Source organism: Pyxicephalus adspersus, chromosome 10, assembly GCF_032062135.1.
Source record: "Pyxicephalus adspersus chromosome 10, UCB_Pads_2.0, whole genome shotgun sequence".
NCBI classification, from domain to species: domain Eukaryota; kingdom Metazoa; phylum Chordata; class Amphibia; order Anura; family Pyxicephalidae; genus Pyxicephalus; species Pyxicephalus adspersus.
The window spans coordinates 20,677,723-20,703,761 of record NC_092867.1 but is presented as its reverse complement, the minus strand read 5'-3'; the positions used below and the strand labels follow the sequence as shown (position 1 = coordinate 20,703,761).

Here is a 26,039-nt window from a genome sequence, read left to right as displayed (position 1 = left end):
AAAAAAAAAAATCATGAAAAACAGTGGATCACTTTTGGTACAGAAATCTAGACCTCAGTGTAAAGCTCAGGTGGTTAAAGCTGTACATGGTGTTACAGAGCAGTAAATTTTTTAAATAACAATTTTCATCACCAGATTAAAACAGCATGCCCTGATGACTTACACACAGCAACAGAATCACTGTCTGATTCATTTCCACTTAGGTTCAGACTAAGTTTACACTCCATGTTTAACTGTCACCTTTAAAAGGTAATATTGGAAATTTAGCCATTTTGCCATTTTGCCATTTCCTTGCAATCGTTGCTACATGCAGAATCCAAAAGCAATGAACTACTCCAAATGCTTAAACAAATTACATAATAATTTATAAAAGTTAGGGTAAAATGAAATGTTTACTACTACAAGAAAAGATCTGCACAAGTATTTGCATCTGCCTAGCTGTTACTGCTCCCGCAGCCAATTGGCAGCTGCCTTACATTGCAGTTTTTAACCACTAATCTGAACTTAGCCATAAAAGGGGCTTTTATCAAGGTATTTTGGGTTTTGACACAGATTTTTTTTTTATCAAGCGCCAATAAACCTCAGTTGACCTGTGGAAGAAGCAACCGTAACAGATCTAGACCTCAAGCATGTGTTTGGTAGTAGAAAATGGTTAGCATTGAGGATTATGCAAGTGATTGAACAGGTAGCCAAAAAAGAGAGACAAGGCAAAATTTATCTGCTAATTTAAAATATATGTTACAGTCCAAAAAACTATCCTTGCTTAGGTCATAAAACAAAAGGAGGAAAGTTTTTTTTTTATTATTATTATTTTAAAGAGTTTAGAATATTTCAATAGAGAAACACATTTCTCAAGTATATTGTTTCGGTAAAAGGAGTGTAGTTAGACCGGAATGCATGTTTTTTTTTGTAACTGCAATCACCAGTGATTATTTCTTGAGGCTGCCTTTCAAATATACCAGTTTTCTAACATTGCAAAATAACAAGTGCCCAGGCATTGTTTTTATAGAGCCAGACCCCTCTCCCAGTTCTCTAATGTTCTAACATTCCCTAACTCAATGAGTCGTGTGAGTAAATAATTTCACTGATAACCATAGCAAAATAAATAAAACAAAATTTTGTATCTCCACAAAAGAATGTAAAATTACACTCTAGCACATAATTATACCTAGCTGAATGAAACTGCAGGAAGGAGGAGGTAGATGCAAAACAACTACAGTTGTTGGTAATGCAGATAAGATTAATTTGTGTCTTTTATAATATTTATTTTCTTTATTATGTTATCTAATAGAACCTCTTTCCTTGTCATTCAGCCATTTGGAATTCCTTTTATCCCCGTGGCACACAACCTGAGCTAGGCCTCATGGTTCTTTTCACTTTCCTGCCATTGTCTTTATTCTTGTATATCCTGACTCGTTATACACATTGCACATTGTTATGTGGCTTGCCCTCCTATTTAAGGTGATATAAATATTTTGTAGCTAAATCAATGCTGTAGTACAAATATACATTACTATGTATCTATTGCACAAATTTTACAGGCAAATATTTGTTTAAGGAATTATTTATAAAGCCTCTTACCGCGTAATTAAGCAGCAATCATGAACCGTGCTTTCTTCAACATATATCCCGCTCTCTTCGTCACTTTCAATCAGTCGTCTATTATGGAGCCAGTAAATATCACTTGTGCCTTTCATGTAGGTAGCAGAACAATGAAAGGGGAGGCGATCACCATGAAAAACAATCTGCTTTTGTGATGGAATCATCTGAAACATCGGCAACTCCAATGGTCCATCTGATTAAAAAAAGTAAGAAAGCTGAAAGAGTACATTTTCTATTATCAGGGTTTGTGGCTGCAGTTTTTTTTTTTGCATATGGGTAACCAATTTTACTTTTGTTTAATTTTTATTGTGGACAATACAGCACTACAAGATACATTCTTCTATAAACATTAAGCAGTGAGTGATGTGTTCAGTGGAATAAAGTCATGATTGTTTGCCTTCACCCATTCTTCAGATAAACAGTAGGTAGTAAGCCACTGTCAGGGGAAGAACTGTCCCAGTCCGCAACCACTCAATGCTACCTGTTTATCTTAACAACAAAATTTTTTAAACAAAAAAACTTTGTTGGAATCCTTTAGAACCCAGAGTTGGATGTTTAGGTTAGTTTTTTAGTAGGCCCAAATCGAAACATTATACTACAGCAACACTCATTGTTGTGTGGACTAAAAGCTATGGGAGATACACTAGGTATTGTTATCAGTGATGGAGGGGATATTTAATGGAGACACTTGTTCTGCTGACTGCTCACTATGTGGACATATCTTTTCACATTTTATTAAGTCTCTGGAACAAAAAGTGAAGTGAAAACCCACAAACTGAAAACAGCAAAAATGAACTTTCAGGTTTTGAACGTTCCCAAATGTATCTAAACCTAAAAAAAAAGTTTGGTTATACATACACATTAAAGCTGAACTCCAGTCAAAGAACTCGGCACATGATCAAAATGCATAAAGGTAACTGTTCTGTTCATGCAGTGTGAGAGGTGAAAATTGTAAAATTGTATGGCAAAATGCCATACTGGCCTCCCCAACATCTGCAGTCTAAGCAGATCATAAACCCCATTACCAATATTCCAATTTTGACTTCTCTGAATTCTGTCAAAGTCAATAAATAAACCATCATCACATCTCTAAGCACACTCCGGCCCCATAGCCCTCACAAAGGGCCAGGGGTCTTCATGGTATTTATGATATGCAAGATACAAGATGGCAGTAGCTTGAACAGACATGAGGGAGTAGGAGTGCAGTTTATTTACTAGTTGTGCACTGGTAAGATGTTCCTAGAATGTTTTTAAACACTGGCAAAGAATAAGAAGTATTTTGTATAGATGAATTATGTCTGCAAATTGAAGTCTGTCTTAAAAATATTGGATTGGGTTTTACAATGTTCCCATATTACATGTTTTAAATATATTAAATATATGTAGCATTGGGACTGTCCATGATTTATCCAAATAACTGCCAGCTGGGCAATGAAACTAACAAAATCATTCGCCAGATACTTGATCACACTTTGCAGTTTGTAGACACTGAGATAATGTTCAGAAACACTTTAATTGGCATCACTTTACATGTTTTTCAATCCATCGTGTGGGAAAGACTAGCTGATTTTGTTACTTGTCTCACCTTATGAACTTTCAGAGCATGCCCCATTTTTGTTATGCAGCTAAACTTACATAAATTTTTATTAAACCATTTTCAGAGGAGGCGATTTAATCCCTAAAGGATGATGTCATAAACAAATGATGAGAACTGTACTTACAGACGACTCCAAAACATCTGCAATTCATTCTGATGTTTTATATGTGATTTGTGACATGAATCCCAAACCATCTTTATGTGATAATCTCCCCAACTCCCAGGGATAGCAGCATGCTGTTCTGAGACCTAAATTCCTGTCCACTGAATGGCGGATAGAATTTTCCATAAACACAGAAAAGTTTAAAGTTGACTTGTTGCTGTGTGTCCTGCTGTGTTGTGCATGTTCAGGCAAAGGAATTCTCCTGAGATTTTGAAGATGCAGGAACATCAAATTATAACTGAAATGTTCATCACTGTTGTCATCATTTTCAGTCTGCTTCTTCTAGCAGGGATCTTGCATGTTTAGTTGCTACTGGTATTTGGTCACCCAGCTGAGCACAGATCATATTCATTATGTGGATGAAGGCTTCCATTTTCTTCATGTGTTATTTGAATACATAAGTGGGCCCCATTAACAAAGCATTAAACTGGTTCCCCCTATCCTTATATACTGCTTGGCCAAAAAAAGAAAAAACAGCCGCACGTTCTGGAACATCTTTAGCTTTGATTATGGCATGCATCCACCTTGGTATCATTTAAAAAAGCTTACGCAACAACATTGATTTCCAGCCAGAGTTGCAATGAATTTTTGACAAAGTATTGATGATGGGACAGTCGAATTGCCGCAATAAGTCTTCCCCTGCACATCCCAAAGATTCTGAATAGAAATAAGGTCTGCACTCATCCACAATACTGAGAATTCCTTGACAAATGATGATAACATTTAAATAAGTCATGAAAAGATGTTGACTTTGCCCATTTTGTAGGGTGTGGAAATAACAAGGAAATATGAGAGACCTGCTTTTGACACAGAACTGAAAGCTTGATGGCTGCTTGTATTTTAAAATGAAGCTAAATCATGAAGAAAGTGCTTTTTTAGAAAACATCCATAAAAATTCATTGCCTATTGGTTTAATCTGTGATGACGACTCAAAAACAGGAGGATTAGTAGGACTGGAGTTTCATTCTATCTGAATCTGTAAGCTGGACAGTGATACAAAAATGACAGTTACAATACAAAGTTCTTGCATTCACCCCTTTTGAGTTGAAGTTCACAGAATAGCTGGGGTCCTTATGATTATGCTTCATTCATAATGGGTTGCAGATTTTCTTTACTTCAAAGGCCGTGCTGCACCAGGTAGTTCTATGCAGTGAATATCGCTGGACTGTGAGGTAAGAAAGTATTGTACTAGGCAGGCTGCACTCCGGAGGATTTGAGGATATACGGTAAGGGGGGATGATTAATGGATAATTGTACTAAAAGATACAGGTGTTCTTTAAATCAAACCTAGGCTCAGGCAACCTTGCCTTTCAAATAATGCAAGGCAGTTTAGCCAGTAATAATATAGCATTTTCAATGCACTCCAGTAATCTGGATCTCCTGTGGGGGTGGGATATGCCTCTGTTTCTAAAATCCTGAAACGCACCTGCATAGCTAAAAGAATGGTGTGTGCCTTGACACTGTCACATGAAAGGAAAAAGCTCTGCTGCTTCTAATTAAGAATTATATGATAAAGGTATGATTTTTGTCACATTAAACGATGTTAATCAATCCCATTAGACAGGCAAACGTTAGATTTTTAAATACCAGTCTACTCAAAAAACCTTTACAGGTCAGATTTTATTAACTGTACTAATTGAAACACAAGAACAATTTGCAGACAGGCTGTCTTGTCACATGAAGCCCCTTCTATTTGAAGGCAGTGCAGTTTAAACATGTGAATATAAATGCAAAGTGCATTTTTTGACCAGTGTATGACCTGCTCTAACACCAAAGCAGGTTGAATGCACCCTCTAATACACAGTTTCTCAACCAGGGTTTCTCAAGAGGCTGCCAGCGTATTCTTGAGCAATGAGCAGTTTGTGCCTCAAAGGTCAGTTTAACTGATACCAGTGATCTTTTTGGCTATCTGTAAGGGTGACATTCTTCATACTGGCCAGCAAATATAATGTGAGTACCAAGTTGAAATACTGACCACCCATGTTAACAAGGTTAAGAAACACTGCTGTAATCTGTCAGCCTTACTAAACTCAGTGGGAATTTGCTAACCTGTTTCTGAAGTGCATCAAATGCAGAACAACAATTCCCACCTACACATAGGCTTTTTATATTTGTATAGCTAAATCTTGGTAGGATTATTATAGTTAGATCATCGACCAGTTCCTAAAATTATGCAGACCTGGAGCTAATACTGTAATTGTACATTATCATCAGGATTGGCTATATCTGTAATAATTATTTTGGTTAACAAAGAACAGCTAATGCTAAAGAACTATATTAGATTTTTCTGATTTACATAGTCAGTTCAGTAGCCATAAGCCCTTTATATTTAAATAATGTTTATAAATCTATCCAACAATATGAAAATAGAGGAGTTATATTATTATATTGGACAACATAAAATTTACAACTCATTTATACATATTCAGCTTGCTAAAGATAATAAAGTATTTATTGCTTACCAATAGTGTTGAGCGAACCCGAACTGTAAAGTTCGGGTCCATACCGAACTTTACAATTTTGGGTACCCTAACCCGAACTTTGAGCCGAAGTTCGGCCGAACCCGGTGAACCCGAACTTCCAGGTGATTGCTCATCCCTACCCACTAACCATTAATATTAGTGTTTAGCGAACCTGAACGGTAAAGTTCGGGTCCATACCGAACTTTATGATTTTGGGTACCTGGACCCGAACTTTGAGCCGAAGCTCGGCCGAACCAGGCGAACCTGAACTTCCAGGTGTTCGCTCATCCCTATTTATCAAGAAATAAATAAGACTTTTAATCAATCTCACACACTGTAGGCACTGTGGCGCATTTCACACTTAAAGCTCATGTCAGAGAATTGAAGAAAAGTCTTAACCACTTCTTCCCTTTTCTCAGACAGTGACAAAGCAAACTTTTAACCTAATGAACAAGAAGAGCAAGTGCCCTAGCAAGAAGGAATATTATGAGAGGAAATGATGTCAGTGTTTCTGCAGTTGACTTTAAGGATTCCTTGTTTCACATTGCCTGCAGCTATAGAGGACAGCAAGGGCTTGTTTTAAGCTTTTAAAGAATATATAAAAATTAGTCATTTAGTAGGTAGTTTTCATTCCTGGCATGGATTCCCCAAAACAGGATTCATTATTTTATTGAGTTGAATGGCTCATTGTTTTTGCAGTGTTGCAGAGGTCCGAATGTGGTATTCAGAATTAAAGCTACAGCTGGCTGTAGCTGATTCCCCCAGCAGAACCGTCTGCTTATATCTTACATGCTGCTATAAACAGAAACGTAATTCTTATATGCAAACTGCACCCATATGAACAATCTAAATTTATAATACATTTATGAAAGACACCTTAAAATTAATTTTAATGTGAAATTCAAAGATGCTTTTATGGCTATAAGAATAATTTTGGATGTATCCCATAGACTGTAAAAGATTGCTCTCTAGAGATGCTAATCTTTCACATGCCAAACATCTGGTTTACTATATCAGTTTGTGGATAGTCTGACCTGCTTAACTACAAACAGGAAACATACACAAAGAAAATACACCAGGTGGAATTTTGAATTCCCAATGCTGTATATGAAACAGAGATTGAATAAAGAATTTTGTGTCATACAGATAAGATTACTTGTTCCTATAAAATTGTTATATCTCTAAATATATAGAAAGGCTATGGGCCAAAGAAACCAACTAGCCCCCATAAGAACATTTTAAACTATATAATAATTCTTTTTCCTATGGTATGAGATTTTTATGTTTATGGAACAAAATACATCTAGCATGTGTAAGTTTGTAATGCCCATACTAGTGATAGCACTCAAAGATAAGTCCTCTTTTAAATAGGGTTTACAAAAACACCATTCCATAGCCCTCCTGAACCAAGCTTTCAAATAAATTACATATTTGGACATATTTCATTGAAACATTCATGATCTTTGTTTCTATTTTTGATTTTTTTTTTGTACATTTCTGTTCTCTCCCCCGGTTGTGTCTCTGCACAAGTTTCCTTACATTTGAATGGATCCAACTTCAAATTAGGATTTGATCAGATGGCCAAATGGTCTGACGACCACACTTGACAGTCTTTAAAATATGCTAAAAAATGGTGCATGGAGTTGAAGTTTAAAGTGGAACGCCTTCCTTGCCTTCAAGGCCTTCTCCTATAAAGAAATTGTTTGTCCTATTTCACTACATACTTTGAGCTTCTCATCTGAAGCTGTAGCAAGTCAGACCGTGCCCTCCTGATTTCCAAGATGGAAGACAAGTGAGTCATGGAAAACATAAATCTATCCTTTTTCTCCCAGGCCTTACTGTAACTGTCCCACCACTTTTATTAATTGTTCCTTCAAAAATGAAGGGTTAGTATCCCATTTAGGCTATACCTAGGGTGACCTACAAACAAATGCAGCCTGTCTATAGAAGCCCACTTCTCATGGATGACATCAACTCATCAAGGCAATTTGATATTTGCATAATTCCTCTTAAAAGTTTACTACTTGCATAGGTGCGGAGGGTTTTTAAGAGGAATACTAAGAAATGAACTGAAAACCATTGCCATGACAGGCCTGTTCCAGTAATTTTGGGTCCTATATACAGAATGTACTGGAAACAGAAAAGAAACTGCCTAGCATAAGGGGAAAAAAGGAACCAGGAAAGGCAAAATGTACATGGAATTACAGGTGGAGCAAAGCATTAAATTCAGTGGCCTAGTGTGTACCTAAAACATCTGGTGTGCAGCACAGATATAATGTGAAGAGTATTAAACCATTTTTTAAGATGGCACTTTTTGGAAGATCATGGAAGAAATGGCTTCTTTAGGACAATATATAATATTTATACCACTTATACTAAAAACCATACATAGAGACAAACTAACGATTTTCAATGCAAGAATGACAAACAAGTATAACACTGCCTTAAGAACAACTTTTTCCCTCACCCTACGCTCTTGTGACTCTGTTGCATGTGCCATGAGAGGAGACTAAGAAGGTGATCCAACTAACATTGCTCAACCACTGAGCCACCATCATCATTGATCCACCATTATACAAACCATTTCTCCTGTCTTCTTTTAGGACATGGTTTTCTCTGCAAACTAGAAGGGAGGAAAGAAGTGTAAAGTATATAGGGTTGGGGTAGCCAAAAGGGAGTGGGGTTGTGATGTCGGAGAAGAGCTTAGAAGTGAGCGTGGGGTAAAAGTACCAGAGCAAAGCAGAGGAGTTGGGGCTTGCCCCTGCACCTAAGGAGCCAGGCAATTTAAAGCTGCCACAAATGTCCCCCACATGCAACATGGCACCCAAGGCAAAGTCCTCTGCCTGACCCTGATCACCACACACAAATGAACTGGGAATGAACAAAGGAATTGTATTCAGTATCACTAAGAAAAAAGAAGAAAATGCAGCAGATGTTATGAATATGAACGTGCCTGCAATAAGAACTGTGTCCTGAAGTTACCTCAAATAAAATGAACATTTTAGAGATAAAATAGCTACTTTTTTTTCTGGACCACACACAGAGTTATTATGAATTATATAACTAGCATAAATGGACAGTATTAAAGCAGGATCTTTGAACTACACTTGGGGAATATAAAATGTAACATTTGCTCTTTTTAAGATATGTTGCACAGCAAGTGGTACTTTCAAGCCAGGTCTTATTGCTGGTGTTAAATAATTCCTCTAACATATACAGTAAGCAATTACAATCAATTAACACAAATAACATAATGTGAGTTTTCTCTATGGCACATTGTTGTCTTCATGAAATAGTACAAACTTAGTGGTAACAATGGAACCAACTGGCGGACAAAATATTTTGGCACTAGTTCTGTTTCCAAACCGTATGGTACTAGCTACATTGTTTTGCTAATAAATATTGATTGCATATTACTTTTTTCCTAGTTCTAAAAAACTTTATATATCATGTCTTTCTGGCAAGAAGATGGTAATAAGAAATCTGTGCCTATATCCAAGGTTATCACACAATTTTCTGGCCCCAGATGACTCCTACTAATATAAACATTGGGAAAGTAGCACAGGGATGGCACAGTTGCAACAATGGAAAAGTGACATTTTTTGTGACATCTTGACAGTACTGCTTGATTTCAATTCTTCTTTAAGTAGTATGTTAGAGCTTTATAAAATAATTATTGACATATAGCCTTTGGTCAGGTATACTATTTGAAACCCTGTTTGATAGGTGTTGATCTTTTCAAAAATTCAGAGTTTCCTTGTGCACACTTCTTGTGTTCTCTGAAAAGGCTTTTTAGCTCTCCTAGTGCTTATCTTTGTTTGAAAATAAGTAAAAGACAGTGGGTGGGGGTAGGGTTGACACCTCTACAAATTCTACAAATAACTATGTGCAATCAGCCTGGGGCACAGGGTACATATATTGCAGTTTTTTTGTTTTATTTTTTTTTGCCTTGAATTCTAAAAACATGTTGAAATTTTCTTACCACATGTTAACTGGTTCTCTCGTAAGGTAGGAAATTCCAGGCCACGGACGCTACTCGGATGTTCACAGACAGTGTCCTCGCTAATACGAATGGAGGATGATGCCGCCCATTTCAAGATCCATTTAACATTGCAGTCACAGATGAGGGATTCACTACCAAAGAATCTAGACATTGAATATACGACAAATTAAAGCAGAACTCCAGGCAACAGAAATTTAAACACAATATTATCTATTCCTTTTTGAAAGTCACTCTATGGGCATATTTACTTTAAACCTAATTTTTTACCTTATGTCATCCCTAGACTACAGAAATCCTATTTATGGTTCTGTTCCCAAAGAAGCAGAAAAGTTCTTCTTAGCAACAGAAAAGATAGGTGAGGTATTTAGAATAGTGCCCAATGTAAATTTCTACCTATGCAGGTTACTTGCAGAGCAATGATAACTTTTCTCAAAAGGAATTGTGGACAATGTTATACAGTCAATTACAATGCTAGTGTGTGAAACAGGATGTGTCCTGTGATTAAAAGACAGTAAAGTAGGAAGGCTATTAGCTATTAGCAAATGATCTCTCAACCTATGTTAGCCTGTAGTAGCCCCATTTACTGCATATTTATATATTTAGTTATCCTACTATTAGAGAAATTACTTATCACTAGTAAAATACCTGAGTGATAATCCTTAAATGGCTTACTATGATTTTACATACTTATTTTTCTACAAACTTCTATTGCAAGAAAGAGCATGCATAGCATTTTGGCTTTTTTCCCCTTTAAAACCATAAAAATAAGAGTAACTTCCGTTTTTTTTTCCCCCCAATCTCTTTTAGCATTCAGCATTCTATCAGGTCCATTTATACTTCTCTAATGTGGTAGATGAACGCATGTTGAAGTGCCATTACTTTTAATGGCAACCTAATGCATTAAGGTAGTGCAGCTTTGACGCACCATAATGCACAGTTACACACTACCTTTTATAGTGGTTTGCTGCATCAGAACCTTTTTGTTTCATTTTAGTGTGCCGGTAGTCCACAGAAAATGAATTGGTTGCCTTAATGCAACTTACGTAAATGCAAAGTACAAAAATGACAAAGTGTAAATGGGCCATTAAACTTTGTTGCAGGTTCCTACCTTTCTGTGTTGTGGGGAAATTGCTGTTTGTTTGGTCATGCCTACTCTCACTCTGATTCCTAAATGGAAGGAACAGCCTTAACTATGATCACCTGGTACAGTTTCAGTGTTCAAATGAAATCAGCTGCAGTGTCTGTATCCCTTTAGATGTAGATAATCCTGTGGTCCCATTCTCTTATATTACTATGTACTGTGCCCATTCATTTATACCGGTTAGTGATGCACCTTAACACACAGAAAAAGAAAGTGTATACATAACTTAATACACAGTACTTACATGACTTTTAGTGATGAAAGTGCATTGAAAAGGCCAGGTTCCAGTGTTGAAAAAATATTTCCCGATATATTACTGCATGTTAAAAATAGTAACATTGCAATTAAACATTTTGATTAAAAATGAAGCTGCAAACATTTGGATACATCATAGGCTATGTTTAAACTATACATCAGCCTTCAATTGCAGTTCTGATCAAGGAAGCATATTGCCAATCCTACCATATCAATAATTATATTTATATTATACTCATATTCATACAACAGGCTCTTTTTCAGCATTCTTGAATAAACAATTGTATAGTTTGCACCAAAAATATAGAGACCAATATTCCTTTTTTCTTTTTCCAGTATATACAAAAAAATATGTAAAGTCTGACTTAATCAAAAGGTAAGATCATGGCACAAGGAAGAGAATTTAAACCACACATTTTTGAGGGTCCATTTAGATCTATACAGTGCATGAATAGTATGCCAACGTAAACCCTACTGTTCCAAAAAAAGCACAAGACACTTTTTTTCTACTGTTTGATGCTCTGGCTTGAAAAATGAATTGAACTTCAACATGGCATTGCATATACATTACCACAACTCTTTGAGCTAAATGGACACACAACATTTGTATTATTGATCCAGGAAAATAATGCTTGCTGTGGCTGGATGTTAAAGCATACCTAAACTCAACATTTTTACTTTACATGGAAGGGTACACAACCCTTCTGAAATTTAGGGTCTCCACTTGGACACAGAAATACATCTAAAGATTAACACTGAAACATGCGAAGAGGCTTTTTAATGTACACTACATTTCTCTGCAGAGACATATTTAGATATGATGATGCTCTAAGTACAACTAAATGATGAAACCTCTTGTACAAGTGCCGCCCTTGGTGTCATGCAATTATTTCGGTAAAACTATTGCCAGATTAAGCTTTTGATGGAAGCTTGAGCTCTGGTTTATATTCACATCCACTTTCAGGTTTACAGTCTAACAAACAAGAAAAACAGATAGTTTTTTTTTTTGTTTTTTTAACAAAAGGAAGTCATCTGATTCCTCTCAAATTTAACTGTACCTACCTTTCCGCAGGAATGTTTTTCTCAAAAAGGGCCCTGAGCAAAAGAGTAGAGACCCCAAATGCACAATATTACATTTAATTTGTCTTTCTGATGTTTTGGGCCCTGGAGATGGTAAAAACCCTGATCAAATGCTCAGTTTCTCCCTTTCCCCTTAAAATTGATCCTTCTTCTCTTAATAATAAATTTGCAATATTTGTCTATTAATAGAGACGGCCAGAAAAAGGAAACAGTAGAAATGAAAATGACTGTATTGACCCAGAAGGGCTATTATGATGAATACAGCATGCTTTTCTGTAGTAGCCCTAACTGAATTATATTGTGGCTGTTGTTATTGTGGGTTGGTATTTTCAATAATGTCTTGCTGAATGACATCTGAACAGGTCCCATGATTCTTCACAGTCTAATCCGTTCGTACTGACACAGATATAGCTAAATCAAGATTTACCTATGACAGTTCTAATAAAACATTTGCCAACATTTCTCTACTAACCTCCCTTACTGCATCATAAGACACTTACGGTAATTGTTTATTGTGCTATTGTCCGAAGACCAACGTTATTTTCCCTAAACCTACGGCTTTTCAGTAAAAGATAATTGGAATTATTTTAGGTTGCTAATACAACTTTAAATGGTACATAGTGAGGATCGGGCAGAACGGAGGTTAAACACTGAAATCTGCATAGTAGGTAAGATGGCATTGTGTGTCTCATGCACTTGTACTCTTCCTGGACAATCTCTATATTACTGTGTTGTGGGATTAAGCGCTGGACTGTGTAGTGGTCAATCCATGTGTGTAAATGACGTCTCATGTTCCCTGAACCACATTTTCACAATTTAAGCCCCAAAAAATCCAACCTTCCTAATTCTGAAACATGGGCCTGTACCACCAGAGAAGAAAAATAGAAAACCCTGGTCATTCAGTATATTCAGGTAGCTGTCATTATTTTTGGTCACATAACATTGCTGAAGCTAGACCTAACCAAATAAAGCAACCCCAGATCATAACGGCCCCCCACATTACTGGGGACTCTTTTCTCATTTTCTCAATGTATAAAGATCCATATCCTTTCATAGGGCAGTTTCTGGCTGAGTTTCAGGACAGATTCCTTCTGCCATATATGCAGCTTTCTAAGCTTTTACTAAGCTTCTCTTTCTCTCACTAATGTAGTCCTCAAAGTTCTTCCTAGCCAATATAGTCCAAGTAGCACAACTACCCTGGTATAAAATGTTTCAGAATTTAGAAAATGTTAGTTCTCTATTCAGTAGTCAACTAGCTTCAATGTTTTAGCTTCAGTAAAGTTAGGAAATGAAAGGTAAAATATGAGAGTCAGAATAAGAAAACATTCTATTTATGCCCCTATTGCATAACATGGAAAATGTGTCACTGCTGTCCGCAGCAGCCAGAGTTCAGCTGTTTTTTCTGGGCTTTAAAATGAAATCAGATTTGAACACAACATAAAATCTCAAGAACATGAACAATAACAGATTCAACGCTAACTTTTAATCTCATTTATTTTTCCTACCTCGTGAAGCATGAAAAATAGCAGCAGCATGCATCGGAAAGCCTGATCTCACTCAATAGTTGTTATTTTAGAGGTACTTTGTTTTTCTCAATACCGCTGCCATATTGCGCAGCTTCGGGGCAATAACACACAGGGTGCATGTTACTACCCATAAAAGATACAACTATAGACATTCCCTTGGCCTCAAAATGCCACAATCTGGATTCAAACAAACATTGAGAAGTAAATAAATCCTCCTTCTGTTTTTACTAAAAGAGCTGAAGAGATAATTTAATGACTTGTTGATTTATTTATATTTAATTTAAATGAACTTTATCTAAAGCTCCACACTTTTTTAAAATTATTTTACTAACATATATATATATATTTTGTCAAAGCATCATGGGATATATTAATATTATTATTAATATTACATAGTATTTATATAGCGCCATCATATTATGCAGCGCTGTACAAGGGCCATAGTTATGTCACTAGCTGTCCCCCTAAAGCGTTCACAATCTAATGTCCCTACTATAGTCATATGTCATTAACACAGGCTACAGACAAATTTTGGGGAAGCCAAAAAAACTGCATGTTTTTGAAATGTGGGAGAAAACCAGAGCAGCTGGAAGGAACCCATGCAATCACAGGGAGAACCTGCAAACTCCATGCAGATAGTGCCTTGGCTGAGATTCAAACTTGGGACCTAGTGTTGCAAAGGCCAGAGTGCTACCTCCAAGCCACCATGCTGCCCATATATATGGCTATAATGGAAATGGCAATGTAATTACGTTTGGTTACTGAAGGTGATATTGGCTAATAGTCCATTCCCATTATGGCTGCATTCTGTGAAATATGCAGTGTGATATGTGCTGCTCTAGGGTGGCCCATTTGAATGAACTGCTCACGATACATCACACACAAACATTGAGCTTACTGCAATTCTTAAAGCGCACCACACGGCCATGTATTTCTATTTTCAGCTAAAGGTTTGTTTGCAGTGCCATTAATAATACATGGAAACCAATCACACCAACATATTTTCTGTGTGTTGCCCTGCATTGCATTAATACACTAATGGGAACGAGCCCCTATAAACCTTGCAAAAAAAAGTACCACCAAACTTTTATATGCAACCTGATAGATTATTTTTTTCCCATTTATACAAAATTGCCCATTAATTTTTGTTTAAATTGTGAGAAAATTGACTTCAGTGCACACCTTATATTTTAACTGAGTACTGGGTAATGGGTTGGTGGGCTTTAAAATGATATGGGCCACATGCAGTTTTAATATTGTGGTGGTGGATTATGGTAAGAAGCCATCTCTAAACCACAGTTGTAGTGTTCCCTCTTGGTTTGGCTGTCCACAAACTTTGAAAATTCTGCAAAACTACAATAATATAGAGCAGACATTATAGAAAGGCAAGCCAGCAAAGTTCAACAGAACTTCAAGAACCTAAAAAAGAATATATTCTTTACATTAAAAAATACATTTATACAGATAAGAAGAGAATGTCTGAAAGATGTGAACCAGTTTAAACCTCTGGATCATTGAAAGCTATAGGACGAAAACAAGTGTTATATCTGAAGCAGCCATTTTTTGTATCTTGTTAGGAAGCTATAAAGTTGAATAATTCTTAGAACAGAGTATATAAGAATCCATAAGCACCCACTGTGAAAGATGTGTTGGCAGAAAAAAAGTTTTGTTAACACCGAATGCCAGACAAAAAAGGTACAGAACCATTTCTGATGGAACTGAAAGCTAACTACTTTTAGTATAACAGTACTGTAAATGCCATTCTTTAAAGATAAAATGTCATGCTTTAAAAGGAAAGTGGCAAGATAACCCCAATTTAATATTAGTAAAGCTGTGTCGTTCAGCACAATCAAAGAGTTCTCTAACAAGGCACGGGTTAAAGCTAGAAGTGCTCCAACATAGGCCATTGCAGGGTTCAAACAATCCATGAAAAACAAATATGCAGAAAAAAAGGCATGCAGACACAACAGAACAAGCTAGTGCCCATACTGTGCAAAATTGCAAAGCCACTCAGTGTATAGCTGCCTATATCTTTTAAGCAATGATTAAAGATTACATTTGTACAGTGTACATACCCAGAATATATATTGTGAACACCAAAAAAATAAAAAGAGAAGGCAATATGTTTATTGGAGTTTAGAAGACATCACAAGGTTGAACACAACTATATTTCATTTGGTTTTGGGCATCAAGCACATTATAAGGTTCTTTACAATGTATGAATGAACAGAAACATAAGTCTAAGTAATCATGTTTGCAGAAAAAAAAAATTACCAGTACTACGGAGCCAGCGTGATACTCTCCTACTAAATATTCTGTGACAAGGCCTGCAAAATTTCAAAGAATTTCTACAGGAATATGACTCATCTGTGACTTATAACCCTAAAAAAATGTTGGTTATGGAAGACGCACCCTACTGAGAATTGGGCATAGTAAGAAAGAAAAACAGAAAACTTTTTAAAGTCAGAACAGTTAACTAAATATTGTCTACAGTACCAAAACATGCATGGAACCTCAACACACTTCCGTAATGTTCCTGTGTTGCATTAAATGGCAATGCATAGTAGCACAATGCATGTAAATTAACACACTGCATAGATCTAAATGGGCACACCAAAAAATGAACCTAACACTAGTATGAAGCTCTCTGAAAAATAATAATCCACTCCACAAATTACAGGTACTTTTAAAGCTACAGGAATTTAGGTCACTGCTTTGTTATCTCTCACCCACACCCTAGTTTTGCAAAGAACTGAATTGTAATGCTTGATGGTTACTGACGTAAAAGAAATACAAAGAACAAGTAAGAGAATTAATTTGTTGGGCTGATATATCCAGGACATCAAAACAATGTAAATTGCACAAATAGATCAGCACAACTTTTTATCAGATTACATATTTAGAGTGTCATAGCTCAAGTAGACTATATGTTTACAGATGACACACTCTTCTTCAATCATACCCACATTCTAAAATATCTAGAATTCTTTAACCTATTAAATATTTCTATTATTGACAAATCCAGCCTGTTTCAAATGACATGGCCACATCCATTTTGAACATATAGAAACCAATATTTGGTGAACCACCTACTTATTGGACTTTTAAGCCAAAAATTACTTATATATTTTATTATATAAAATTTTTGTATCTTTATTGAATAACATTAAAACTCTTTTAAAACAAACATAATAAAAACCATTGTCACATGATAGATACTCCTTATTGGGGTTTACCCAATTCTTTTTCTACGCGTTTCACAGATATAATCCGCTTCTTCAGGAGAAAGGAGGATAATGGTTTTACTTATGTTTGTTTGTTTTTAAAAAAATAGTTTTAATGTTATCTAATAAAGAGACAAGAATTTTATATAATTAATGGTAACTTTTGGCCTTAAAAATGCTATAAGTAGGTGCTTCACCAAATATTGGTTTCTCTTAAATATTTCTATTTACACATCACATAGTCAGATCAAGTCTTATCGTCAGGTACACAAATCCAAGGCAGATAGGTTGAAATGATCTGCATTTCTCAAGCAGAAACATACTGTAAGTAGTTGTAAGAGAAATAAATTGGTTTAATGTAGTCCTGAATGCCATCAATTCATTGCTAATGATTGGCAGGAAGTTGAAAAGTATTTTTCCTAAAATTTAGGTTTTCAGTCAGTTTTGACACACTACAGCACGAGAAAGACCAGACCAGACCCTTCCTGTTTGTTACAGAGTGCATGGAAATGGAAGCCTGCATCTGGCATGTTTAACACTTCTTTTAATAAATACCAGTATATACCAATATAGTGAAAAAACACTAAATAAGTAAAAATTCACAGTACTAGAGAACTTACAGTTTTTGCAGGTTGGAAAGTCCTGAGAACATTTCAGATGACAGACATCCTATCCTGTTGTTAGACAGGTCACTGCAAAAAAACAAAAATCATTTAGGTAAATCCCATTTAACTCATATGGTATAAATATAAGCCAAATTCATCATTTCAAAATGTTTAGTTTAACAGTTCATCAGAAAACTTGGTAGACATGATTTTTCCAAAAGCAAAAAACACTTTCTCCTAGCAGGCTACATCTTTTGCCCAATAGTTTTAATATTAGTCATTTACACACACTATGGCCTCGATACAGCTCATTTTTCAGGGATGCTTTATGTGCATGCACTGCCAATCCAAAGTATGCTGCATTCTGTTACTGAGCTTTAGTAAGATGGCTGTAGCTCAACAGGGGCCAGATATATCTAATGGTTGAACCTGCAATCCAGGCAATGGGTTGAACATTGATTCTTAGCAAAACTAACTCAAAGCCAGCTCAGAGTACATGCTGCCAAATGATAGGAACACAGCCAGAAGCAAATGGGGTATTGCCATTGCATGACAAGGGTAGCTCGTACCAGGCCCTTTCAAGTTTTTCCCCCCCCCACTCACCCCCCCCTTTTAACCCTTTCAAATACCTCACCTTGCCAGCCCTATCCCCTTAAAATAAAAACTCCACACCTGAGTGCATTTAAAATGGCTGGCGAACAGCCGTTTATTTAACACAAGTTAACAATTTAAATAACATGAATTAAATAGCATGTAAATAAGTACAACGACATAAACAAACAAACAAACAAATAAACAAACAACCAACAAACAAATAAACAAACAATCAATCAACAAATAAATAACCATTTAAATAATTTAAACTTCCGACTCTGACTCATCTTCCTCCCTCCTCTCACTGAAATCCAATCCTCTTCATACTCCCCCCTTTTTCTTTCCCGGGCAGGACGAGCACCTCTGTCATGTGACCCTGCGCTGTATTCCCTGCTACGGGCCCCTCTCTGAGACATAAAATTAAAGGGAAAGGCTAACATATGATTTCTCAATGATTCCCTGGAGAAATTCCCCCAGTGGAAAAACAACATTCACCCAAAAAGGTTTAACTGGATTCTCTTGAGATTCCTTGCATGTACTAACATTAAAGTGAATCCTTAAAGTATGATAACTTTTTCATTTTTTTGGAACCCATAGCAGACTTATGGGCAAATATAGCAGGCTTAGGCCATACATGGGCAATAATGTCACAGGAACTTCATCCTGAGATTTTCCAGGGCATTTATAACGAAAACCACTTTAGCTCAAACTGGAGTATCACTGGACTTCCCAGTGATACTGGATTTGGGAAGATTTCTAGGGGCATCTTTTTGATAAATGTTTCCAGATTTTAATGCCTTCCCCTTCTGCTAACCTCCAGAACTATTTCAGGCACGGGTTGTAGGTATGAGGCCCTTCCTCCAACCAAGGGGTAAATTAATGGGGAACGGCAAGGGCCTGGCATAGCATGAAAGAGGTGCTATACACTTAGGCACCCCTATTTTCTGGCTATTTAGTCAAACCCGGAGAATGGCCCGCTTTTATCATTGGGGGTTATTCAAGGCCAATTTTGTACAATGGTGGCGTAGAACCCATAATAAAACACAGTAATCCCCATTAGCTACATCCCCACTTTAAGCATGAAATGTTAAAATAATAATATCAGGACAAATCTATACTAATAAATAGTATTAAAGTACAGGACAGTATTTTTGCATTGAAAAACAGATGTTGACCGAATCCCCCGTAACCTGAAAACCTAGGGCACATGCAAAAATTCCTTGGGGTGCCTGCAGTTAATTACCCAATGGATCTGCATATCCTGAGAAATATGTCTACTGCAGTATATGGACCGCTGGGCAATGCAATGGCAGATATGTCCCAATTTCTTTATTTCAGAAAATAAAATTAAACAAAAAAAGGTCCCAATAATAGGAAAAAATTGTCAACAAACAGACAGATAGCCGAAAAAGCCTGCAACAAATTAAAGCAAAGTTACCAAATGGATCCTAGTCCCTTCCAATGGAGTTTGTCAGTTTTACCTATACTTTTACAGCTCCAAATTTAATGCCACTACAACTGTGGTTTGCACCATCTTTTATAGTGAGGGGGCTGGCTTAACCAAAAGCCTTTTTGCTGGCTCTCCTAGGCATACTGGCCATACAATGCAATATGGTTTAAAAAAATCTCTTTGGCAAAACTGCACAAAAATTCACCAGGATGCAAAATTTCAAATCTGCAGGATTCACCTTGAAACCAAAGTTCATTTCCACATTACCCCTCCAGGAAGACACTATGCTTACATGTAATACTAGTGCACATGTATGGAGTTTGGGAAAGGGACACTGCAGATAAAGCTAAAGGAAAACAAGACCTAGGAAGGGAAAACCAAGAAACAATAAGGATAAAAATTTGCACAGAAAAAAAACAATCAAAAGACTAAGCCAAAATGTCTGACCTGCACTTGACCACTTAACTTGTAAATGTATGTCAAATCGTTCCAAAAGCTATAAAGTTTAGAGATGTAAATCTCGGACAGAATGGTGGCTCAAGGGTTAGCACTCCAGCCTTTGCAGCGCTAGGATCAAATCCCAGCCAGGGCACTAACTGCATGTAGTTTGCAGGTTCTCCCGTGTCTGTGTGGGTTTCCTCCAGGTACTCTGGTTTTCTTCCCACATTCCAAAAACATGTAGTTAAGTTAATTGGCTTTCCCCCAAAATTGACCTTATTCTGTAAAAAAGACATATGACGATGGTAGGGGCATTAGATTACCTTTGAGGGACAGTTAGTGTCATGACTATGGACTTTGGACAGTGCTGTGTAATATGATGGTGCTATATAAATACTGTGTAATAATAAAATAAATATTGTGATTTTTTTTTTTTTGGGTGAAATCAGCACCCTGGGTTGCCTTTTCCATTTAATTATAATAATGAATAAGTACGAGCATTGAAAGCATATCCAAACCAAATGGCAAATTGATGTAATTATTAATTTACACCAACAGGTTCACTACAATAAGCTTTTCAATTTCCTAAGAGGCTGCTCATGTGAAACATTTTATTTTTGTAAGACAGTTTCTTCTTTATGAATTTTCATTTGCATCTGGCATTTTACAGGTATGTTAGTTAAATGAATAGGAAATTTGCCACTAAAGCAGTAAAAAGATAACATAAAAAATACATTTTAATTTTTAATTTAATCTCCAAACAGGTAGCTAAAATGGTATTCAATTCAGGTGGGATAAATTAAAGAAAACAATAATTTGCATTAAAAAGTAAAACTAAACTTTGGATTCAGTGAAGAATGGGTTGTTTCTCTTCACAGTTTATACAACTGTTTGTGATCACAATAAGAGGATCCCCCTCACACACCTATTTTATGCACAGGGCAGCCAATGCTTTTTGGAATGCTTTCTTTTTTTTTCTCCAAACCCTCCAATAGAAAAAGGGAGAATGGTTAAACCATAACATGGATTCACAACAGGAATAGGTGCAGAATTAGTAGAAATAGGTGCTTTGGAATAAACCTACAGGAGAGCCTTGGCTGTTTTGTCAGGACCAGTGATCAGCAAATTGCCAATTTTAGTCATTTACCAGAGAGAAAGCAAAAATATTTTAATTTTTTCTGTCTGTGTCCCAACCACTGTGGATTACGTATCGCTTTCTGTCCCAGTGACAATAGTCTTGTGGGCAAGTAAAGATGATGAATACATCAAGAGGAGTCACTACAGCAAAAAGTCAGGGGTTCCTGTTATACCAAACCAAACAGAAAATATTCAGTCTATAAATATACCTAAATTTTGCTCTTGACTTTTAAATAACGCAAAAAGGTTACCTTATCTTTTCTCGACTTCTTTAAAATAATCTGGTACAGGTATGGAGCCTCAATCAAGTTTTGATTACTGTCTTTGCTCCAACTAAAGACATTTTTATGTTAGAAGTCAGAGTATTTTTTGGATGGAACAACAGCTATAAAGAATAAAAAGTAACTAAAGCCACTTTCTTAGATCACAGAATAGGGGGGAGGATGCAATATGAAGGTTTGGTATGGTTTTACTAAAGTAAGAATGACACAAAAGTTGTGATTAACCAATGTGAATTATTCATAGACATAATGGTAATGTGGAACTAGATTTTCATTCACATGTGACTACTAAAAGTTTTACCTATAACCCCTTGATCTCTACTTCCAAGAGAATAGATTATATTTTGCAATTTATCTAGTTTATAGGCGACTAAAAATAAAAAGTAAAGGAGGAAGGAATTATTAGGCACTAATTAACACAGAATAATTGTATTATTTACAGGTATTCTGGAGCATGTCTTTACCGGACATACAGGCCAAAATCAAAATACTATATGAATTATCACTACGTGATTTGCAGGCTTTATTCATACAGGAGCCTTTATCAGTTATATTACACTGAGCAGGTGTAGCAAAAGTTAGTCTCCTAATGATGGTGGACATGCTCTACAATTCATTATGAGAAGATCTGCAAAACTTGCAAATTAGCAAACTTAAGGAACAGACATAAATGGTAAAAAATATATGGAAAATGTAAACAACTCATATGGAGTGGAGTTTAAATGTATATATCCAAGTTATAAAAAACACAAACTATTACACTTTAAACACTCTGAATTAGAATGGCTTCAATGAATGTTTTGTTAATGACAATTTAAATTAACTTAAATGCTATATCATTGCATGATTTGTGTCACAGCTGTCTGCTGATTCAATGGAGGAGAACTGGGGTACGGGCTAGGGAATAGTAAATTGTAATACCTATACATCACCACAGATACTTGTTACGCCTACAGTTTTTCAGAAGCAAGAACAAAATGTGCTCTCCAAACAATTAAACATGAATGACTGTTCAGTCTACTGTTTAATGGTTTGAAAACATAAAAACAGCTTGAACACATGTAAACTGTGAATTTACAATCACAATAATCTTTACAAATATATAGTCATGCTCGTTGATTTTCAGATTGCTCTCTTGATGAAATGATAGATATGGAGCCAAAAAGTGCTCAGCTTCGGTAAATCCTATTTAGCATCTGAATAATTTTTATTTGCTTAAAGGGATTTTCTTTCACAGTCTAAAGCTTAGGGTTAAAACACTAAGTTCTTCAAAAAAGAGGAGCTAGGGTTATATAAAAAATGAAACAGCCCTTCATAGTAGCTGCTGTAGGTTGTTGTTCTTCATCATAAACATCAATGTTAGAGGCTCTAGACTGGATTGTGTACAAATATATATAGGTCATAGTTATTATGAATTAAATAATAGTACAAGTTTGTTTAGTAAAGTCTTATATACAATTATCTCTATAGCTGTTTCTTCACACACTAACTGAAATCCACAACACTAATATGGGTTAGTGTGAGCCTACTAACATCTGTTCAAACTAGTGGATACAGACTGTAGAACACTTCCAAGAAAAATGTCTCAGCTTAACCAATTGTAGGTGAAATCATTGGTGTGACACTCCCTTGTGGTCTTTATATATGTATCTACAATTACCTATAAGTTTATTTAGCGTCAGGTCATTGATAGCCAAAGTACCATCACGGAAGTTTAACATTACTGTGCTGTAGGTTCCCAGAGATAATTCATAATCACAGTTTAGAATCCAGAAAAGTAAGATTATTGGATACAATTATTCCTTGTAAAATGGTTACAAATATCCCTTAATTGCCAAGGTAACAAGGTGACAAAATGCTTTTGCCCTTTACAGGAGCTTAAAAAATTAATTTGTGATGCAGTAGAGTTTACATAGCTGAGGGCCTTTGGCATGCCTACTTTGGTAAAACAAACTGAACTGAACTGAAGTCCAATTTGTATAAGAAATATTTTTTTACCACGTTTATAGCTTTTGGTGCAGTATACTACACATTCCCAGCTAACTCCCAAGAATGAAGATGGGAATCCAGGGAAAAAAAACAGGATAAACGCACATGTATTCATTATTAGTGGCTTCCCAATGGCTGTAGAGCAAAGATGGAGAATGTGAAGGAATTAGAGAAAAGATGGCAGTGAAGCATCAACAAAGACTGCAGAGCTGTCAGCTCTATAGGACGGCTAGTCAAGAGGTAATACTATAATAATGTTAAAGTATGCTGTGCAACTTTTCACATTTTAGCAACTTACAGCTGTCATCACTCATCAACCCTGTGATTCCACATTAATGAAAGCAGTACATTTTAAAATATAAAGAATTACAATTGAATTGGCACGATCAAGATAAAACTTACCTACATACATTTAAAAGAAATGGAATAAAGAAATAAAAAATATAGAAAGATGTGTTCAATAAAATAGCAGTAGTGTATGTGTTCACAGAAATAATTTTCAACTTTTGCAGATTAAATAATGATTTTGGTTATAAAAGTTCTCAGCCCAAATTTACACATTTTTTATATTGAATTCAATTAGAAAATGTGTGAATCGACTTTTATTATTGATTTATACAATGATGGTGATTTATGTAAAATGTGTACATTTGGGGAAAAAGCTGGGTGACTTATGGGTGAAAACATTTGCAATTAAACCACAATATGTCCTATTCACACAACGTGGCTGCCCCAACGCCATGCATAATTACAGTGAAAGGTAAATTATGATTGGGGATTAATGAAACATTTCTATTCAGTGTTAAACATCCTAAAAGGAGATGAAATCATTGTAGTGCATCTACACACATCTAAAAATCACTGTAATAGTTTATACTCAGTGCCAGGATCCACTGTTATTGCTTGGTGACATATTGCGATTCCCTGTGGTAAAATGTCGATGTGAACACAATTTACAAAGTAATTCAAATAGAATTAATACTTACAGACGCCTCAGTTCAGAAAGTCCATAAAAGGCCCCTGGCTCAATGGTGCTAATCAAGTTATTCCTCAGATCTCTGGAGACAGAAATGTAGACACAGCAATTAATTATCAGGCATACAGCTGATCGTAAATGAACAACAAGCAAAACATCAATTGACATTCACTTCAGTTTACCATTGAATATGAAATGCTGAATAAATAACAATAATGGTTTGAGTTTGATGTGACAATCATACTGTTCCTCCAATCATAGGCTGGTCTACAGACTCCTGCTTTCTGGTATCTCAAGCAGTGGCCATTTGAGAAGTACATAAATTATTCTCGACATTACAACAAGTTATTTCAAGGCTGATAAAGAGGACATTGAATACTAGATGGCTCTTTTTGTCATGCTGTTGGATAATAATGACTTGTAATGTTGTGAAATTATAATAATATAGAAAGTACTGAATGAAAGGCTTGCCCTTTCTTAATTGTACGGTGTCTGCAGCATTGGTCCAACATGGGAAGCTATACTGAAATCTTCACTAATTTAGGAAAAATATAGACTTTTTTTGAATAGACCTTGCCATATGAATAAAACTCATAAGCTGGGACATATCTGTAAAAAAAATAGCCTCTCCTGCTGCCCATATCTCTGAATGCTCCCTAAAGTCCACAGGAAAACTCGGGCTTTCAGGAGTGTTGATCTTTATAGTTGCCCGGTGTTTCCTCTAGTTGCCCTCCACTTAAGTACCAGAGTGAGTGTTGGCATGGAAGTCGAGAGAGTAAGAGACAAATATTTTATTTCTTCACAGGTATGTAATTGTCTATGAGTTATTATTCATATGATATGGTCTCTTTATGTCTATTCTCTGAAGAGATGTTAGAGCCCTTTATGTTAATTTGTCAATGTAAATATAATGTAAAATCAGTCAATAACTTTTATGGTTTTGATTTGAGAATGCATTATTTTATTAAATAAACTCCTATGCTTGTGCTTGTACATTTTGGGATTGCCAAACACTATTAGCATTGTTTTTTCACCAAAAATGTACCATATTTCCTACTCTTCTGATCCAGATGGTGTTCTTTGTGTGCATTAGACTAAAACATTGACTTATACATTGCTGCAAAACAGAATCCGGGAGATTTAGGTCTGGCTAAAAGAAAATGGAGTTTAGGGCAGAGTTTATTCATTACAGTAACTTTAGCAGTTGTCAGGTTGTTTATGTGCTCTAAGGTGGAGTAGAGTGTGAAAGGGAAGAGAAAATCATAATGTTAATTTTATTAAAAACCAAACATTTTCAACCTTTAAGACTAGAGCTAAACCTCAATGATATAAACTATGAAGCAAAATTGCCCTCTATAGGAACTATTTGAAAAAAGAGAAGTGATAGAGGAAGGCTTTTAAACAGCACTCTCTTGATAATTATTATAAATAAAATTGTTACTTTATTAATTAACCATACATTTAAAATGATTACCACACAACAATCAAATTGTACAAAGGTGCTGCCGTGTTTCCC

The 26,039-nt window shown here is 35.9% G+C and overlaps 1 protein-coding gene across 1 annotated transcript in view; it reads right to left on the bottom strand.

Moving 5' to 3' along the window:
• Window positions 1–26,039, bottom strand: part of LOC140339231 (adhesion G protein-coupled receptor A3-like) — a gene marked incomplete in the record, with an annotated part of 362,860 nt that overhangs the window by 286,076 nt on the left and 50,745 nt on the right. The window contains 5 exon segments of the mRNA XM_072423819.1: window positions 1,582–1,795; window positions 9,807–9,970; window positions 11,213–11,284; window positions 17,674–17,745; window positions 24,534–24,605. Coding sequence (XP_072279920.1) covers window positions 1,582–1,795; window positions 9,807–9,970; window positions 11,213–11,284; window positions 17,674–17,745; window positions 24,534–24,605 — 594 coding nt within the window.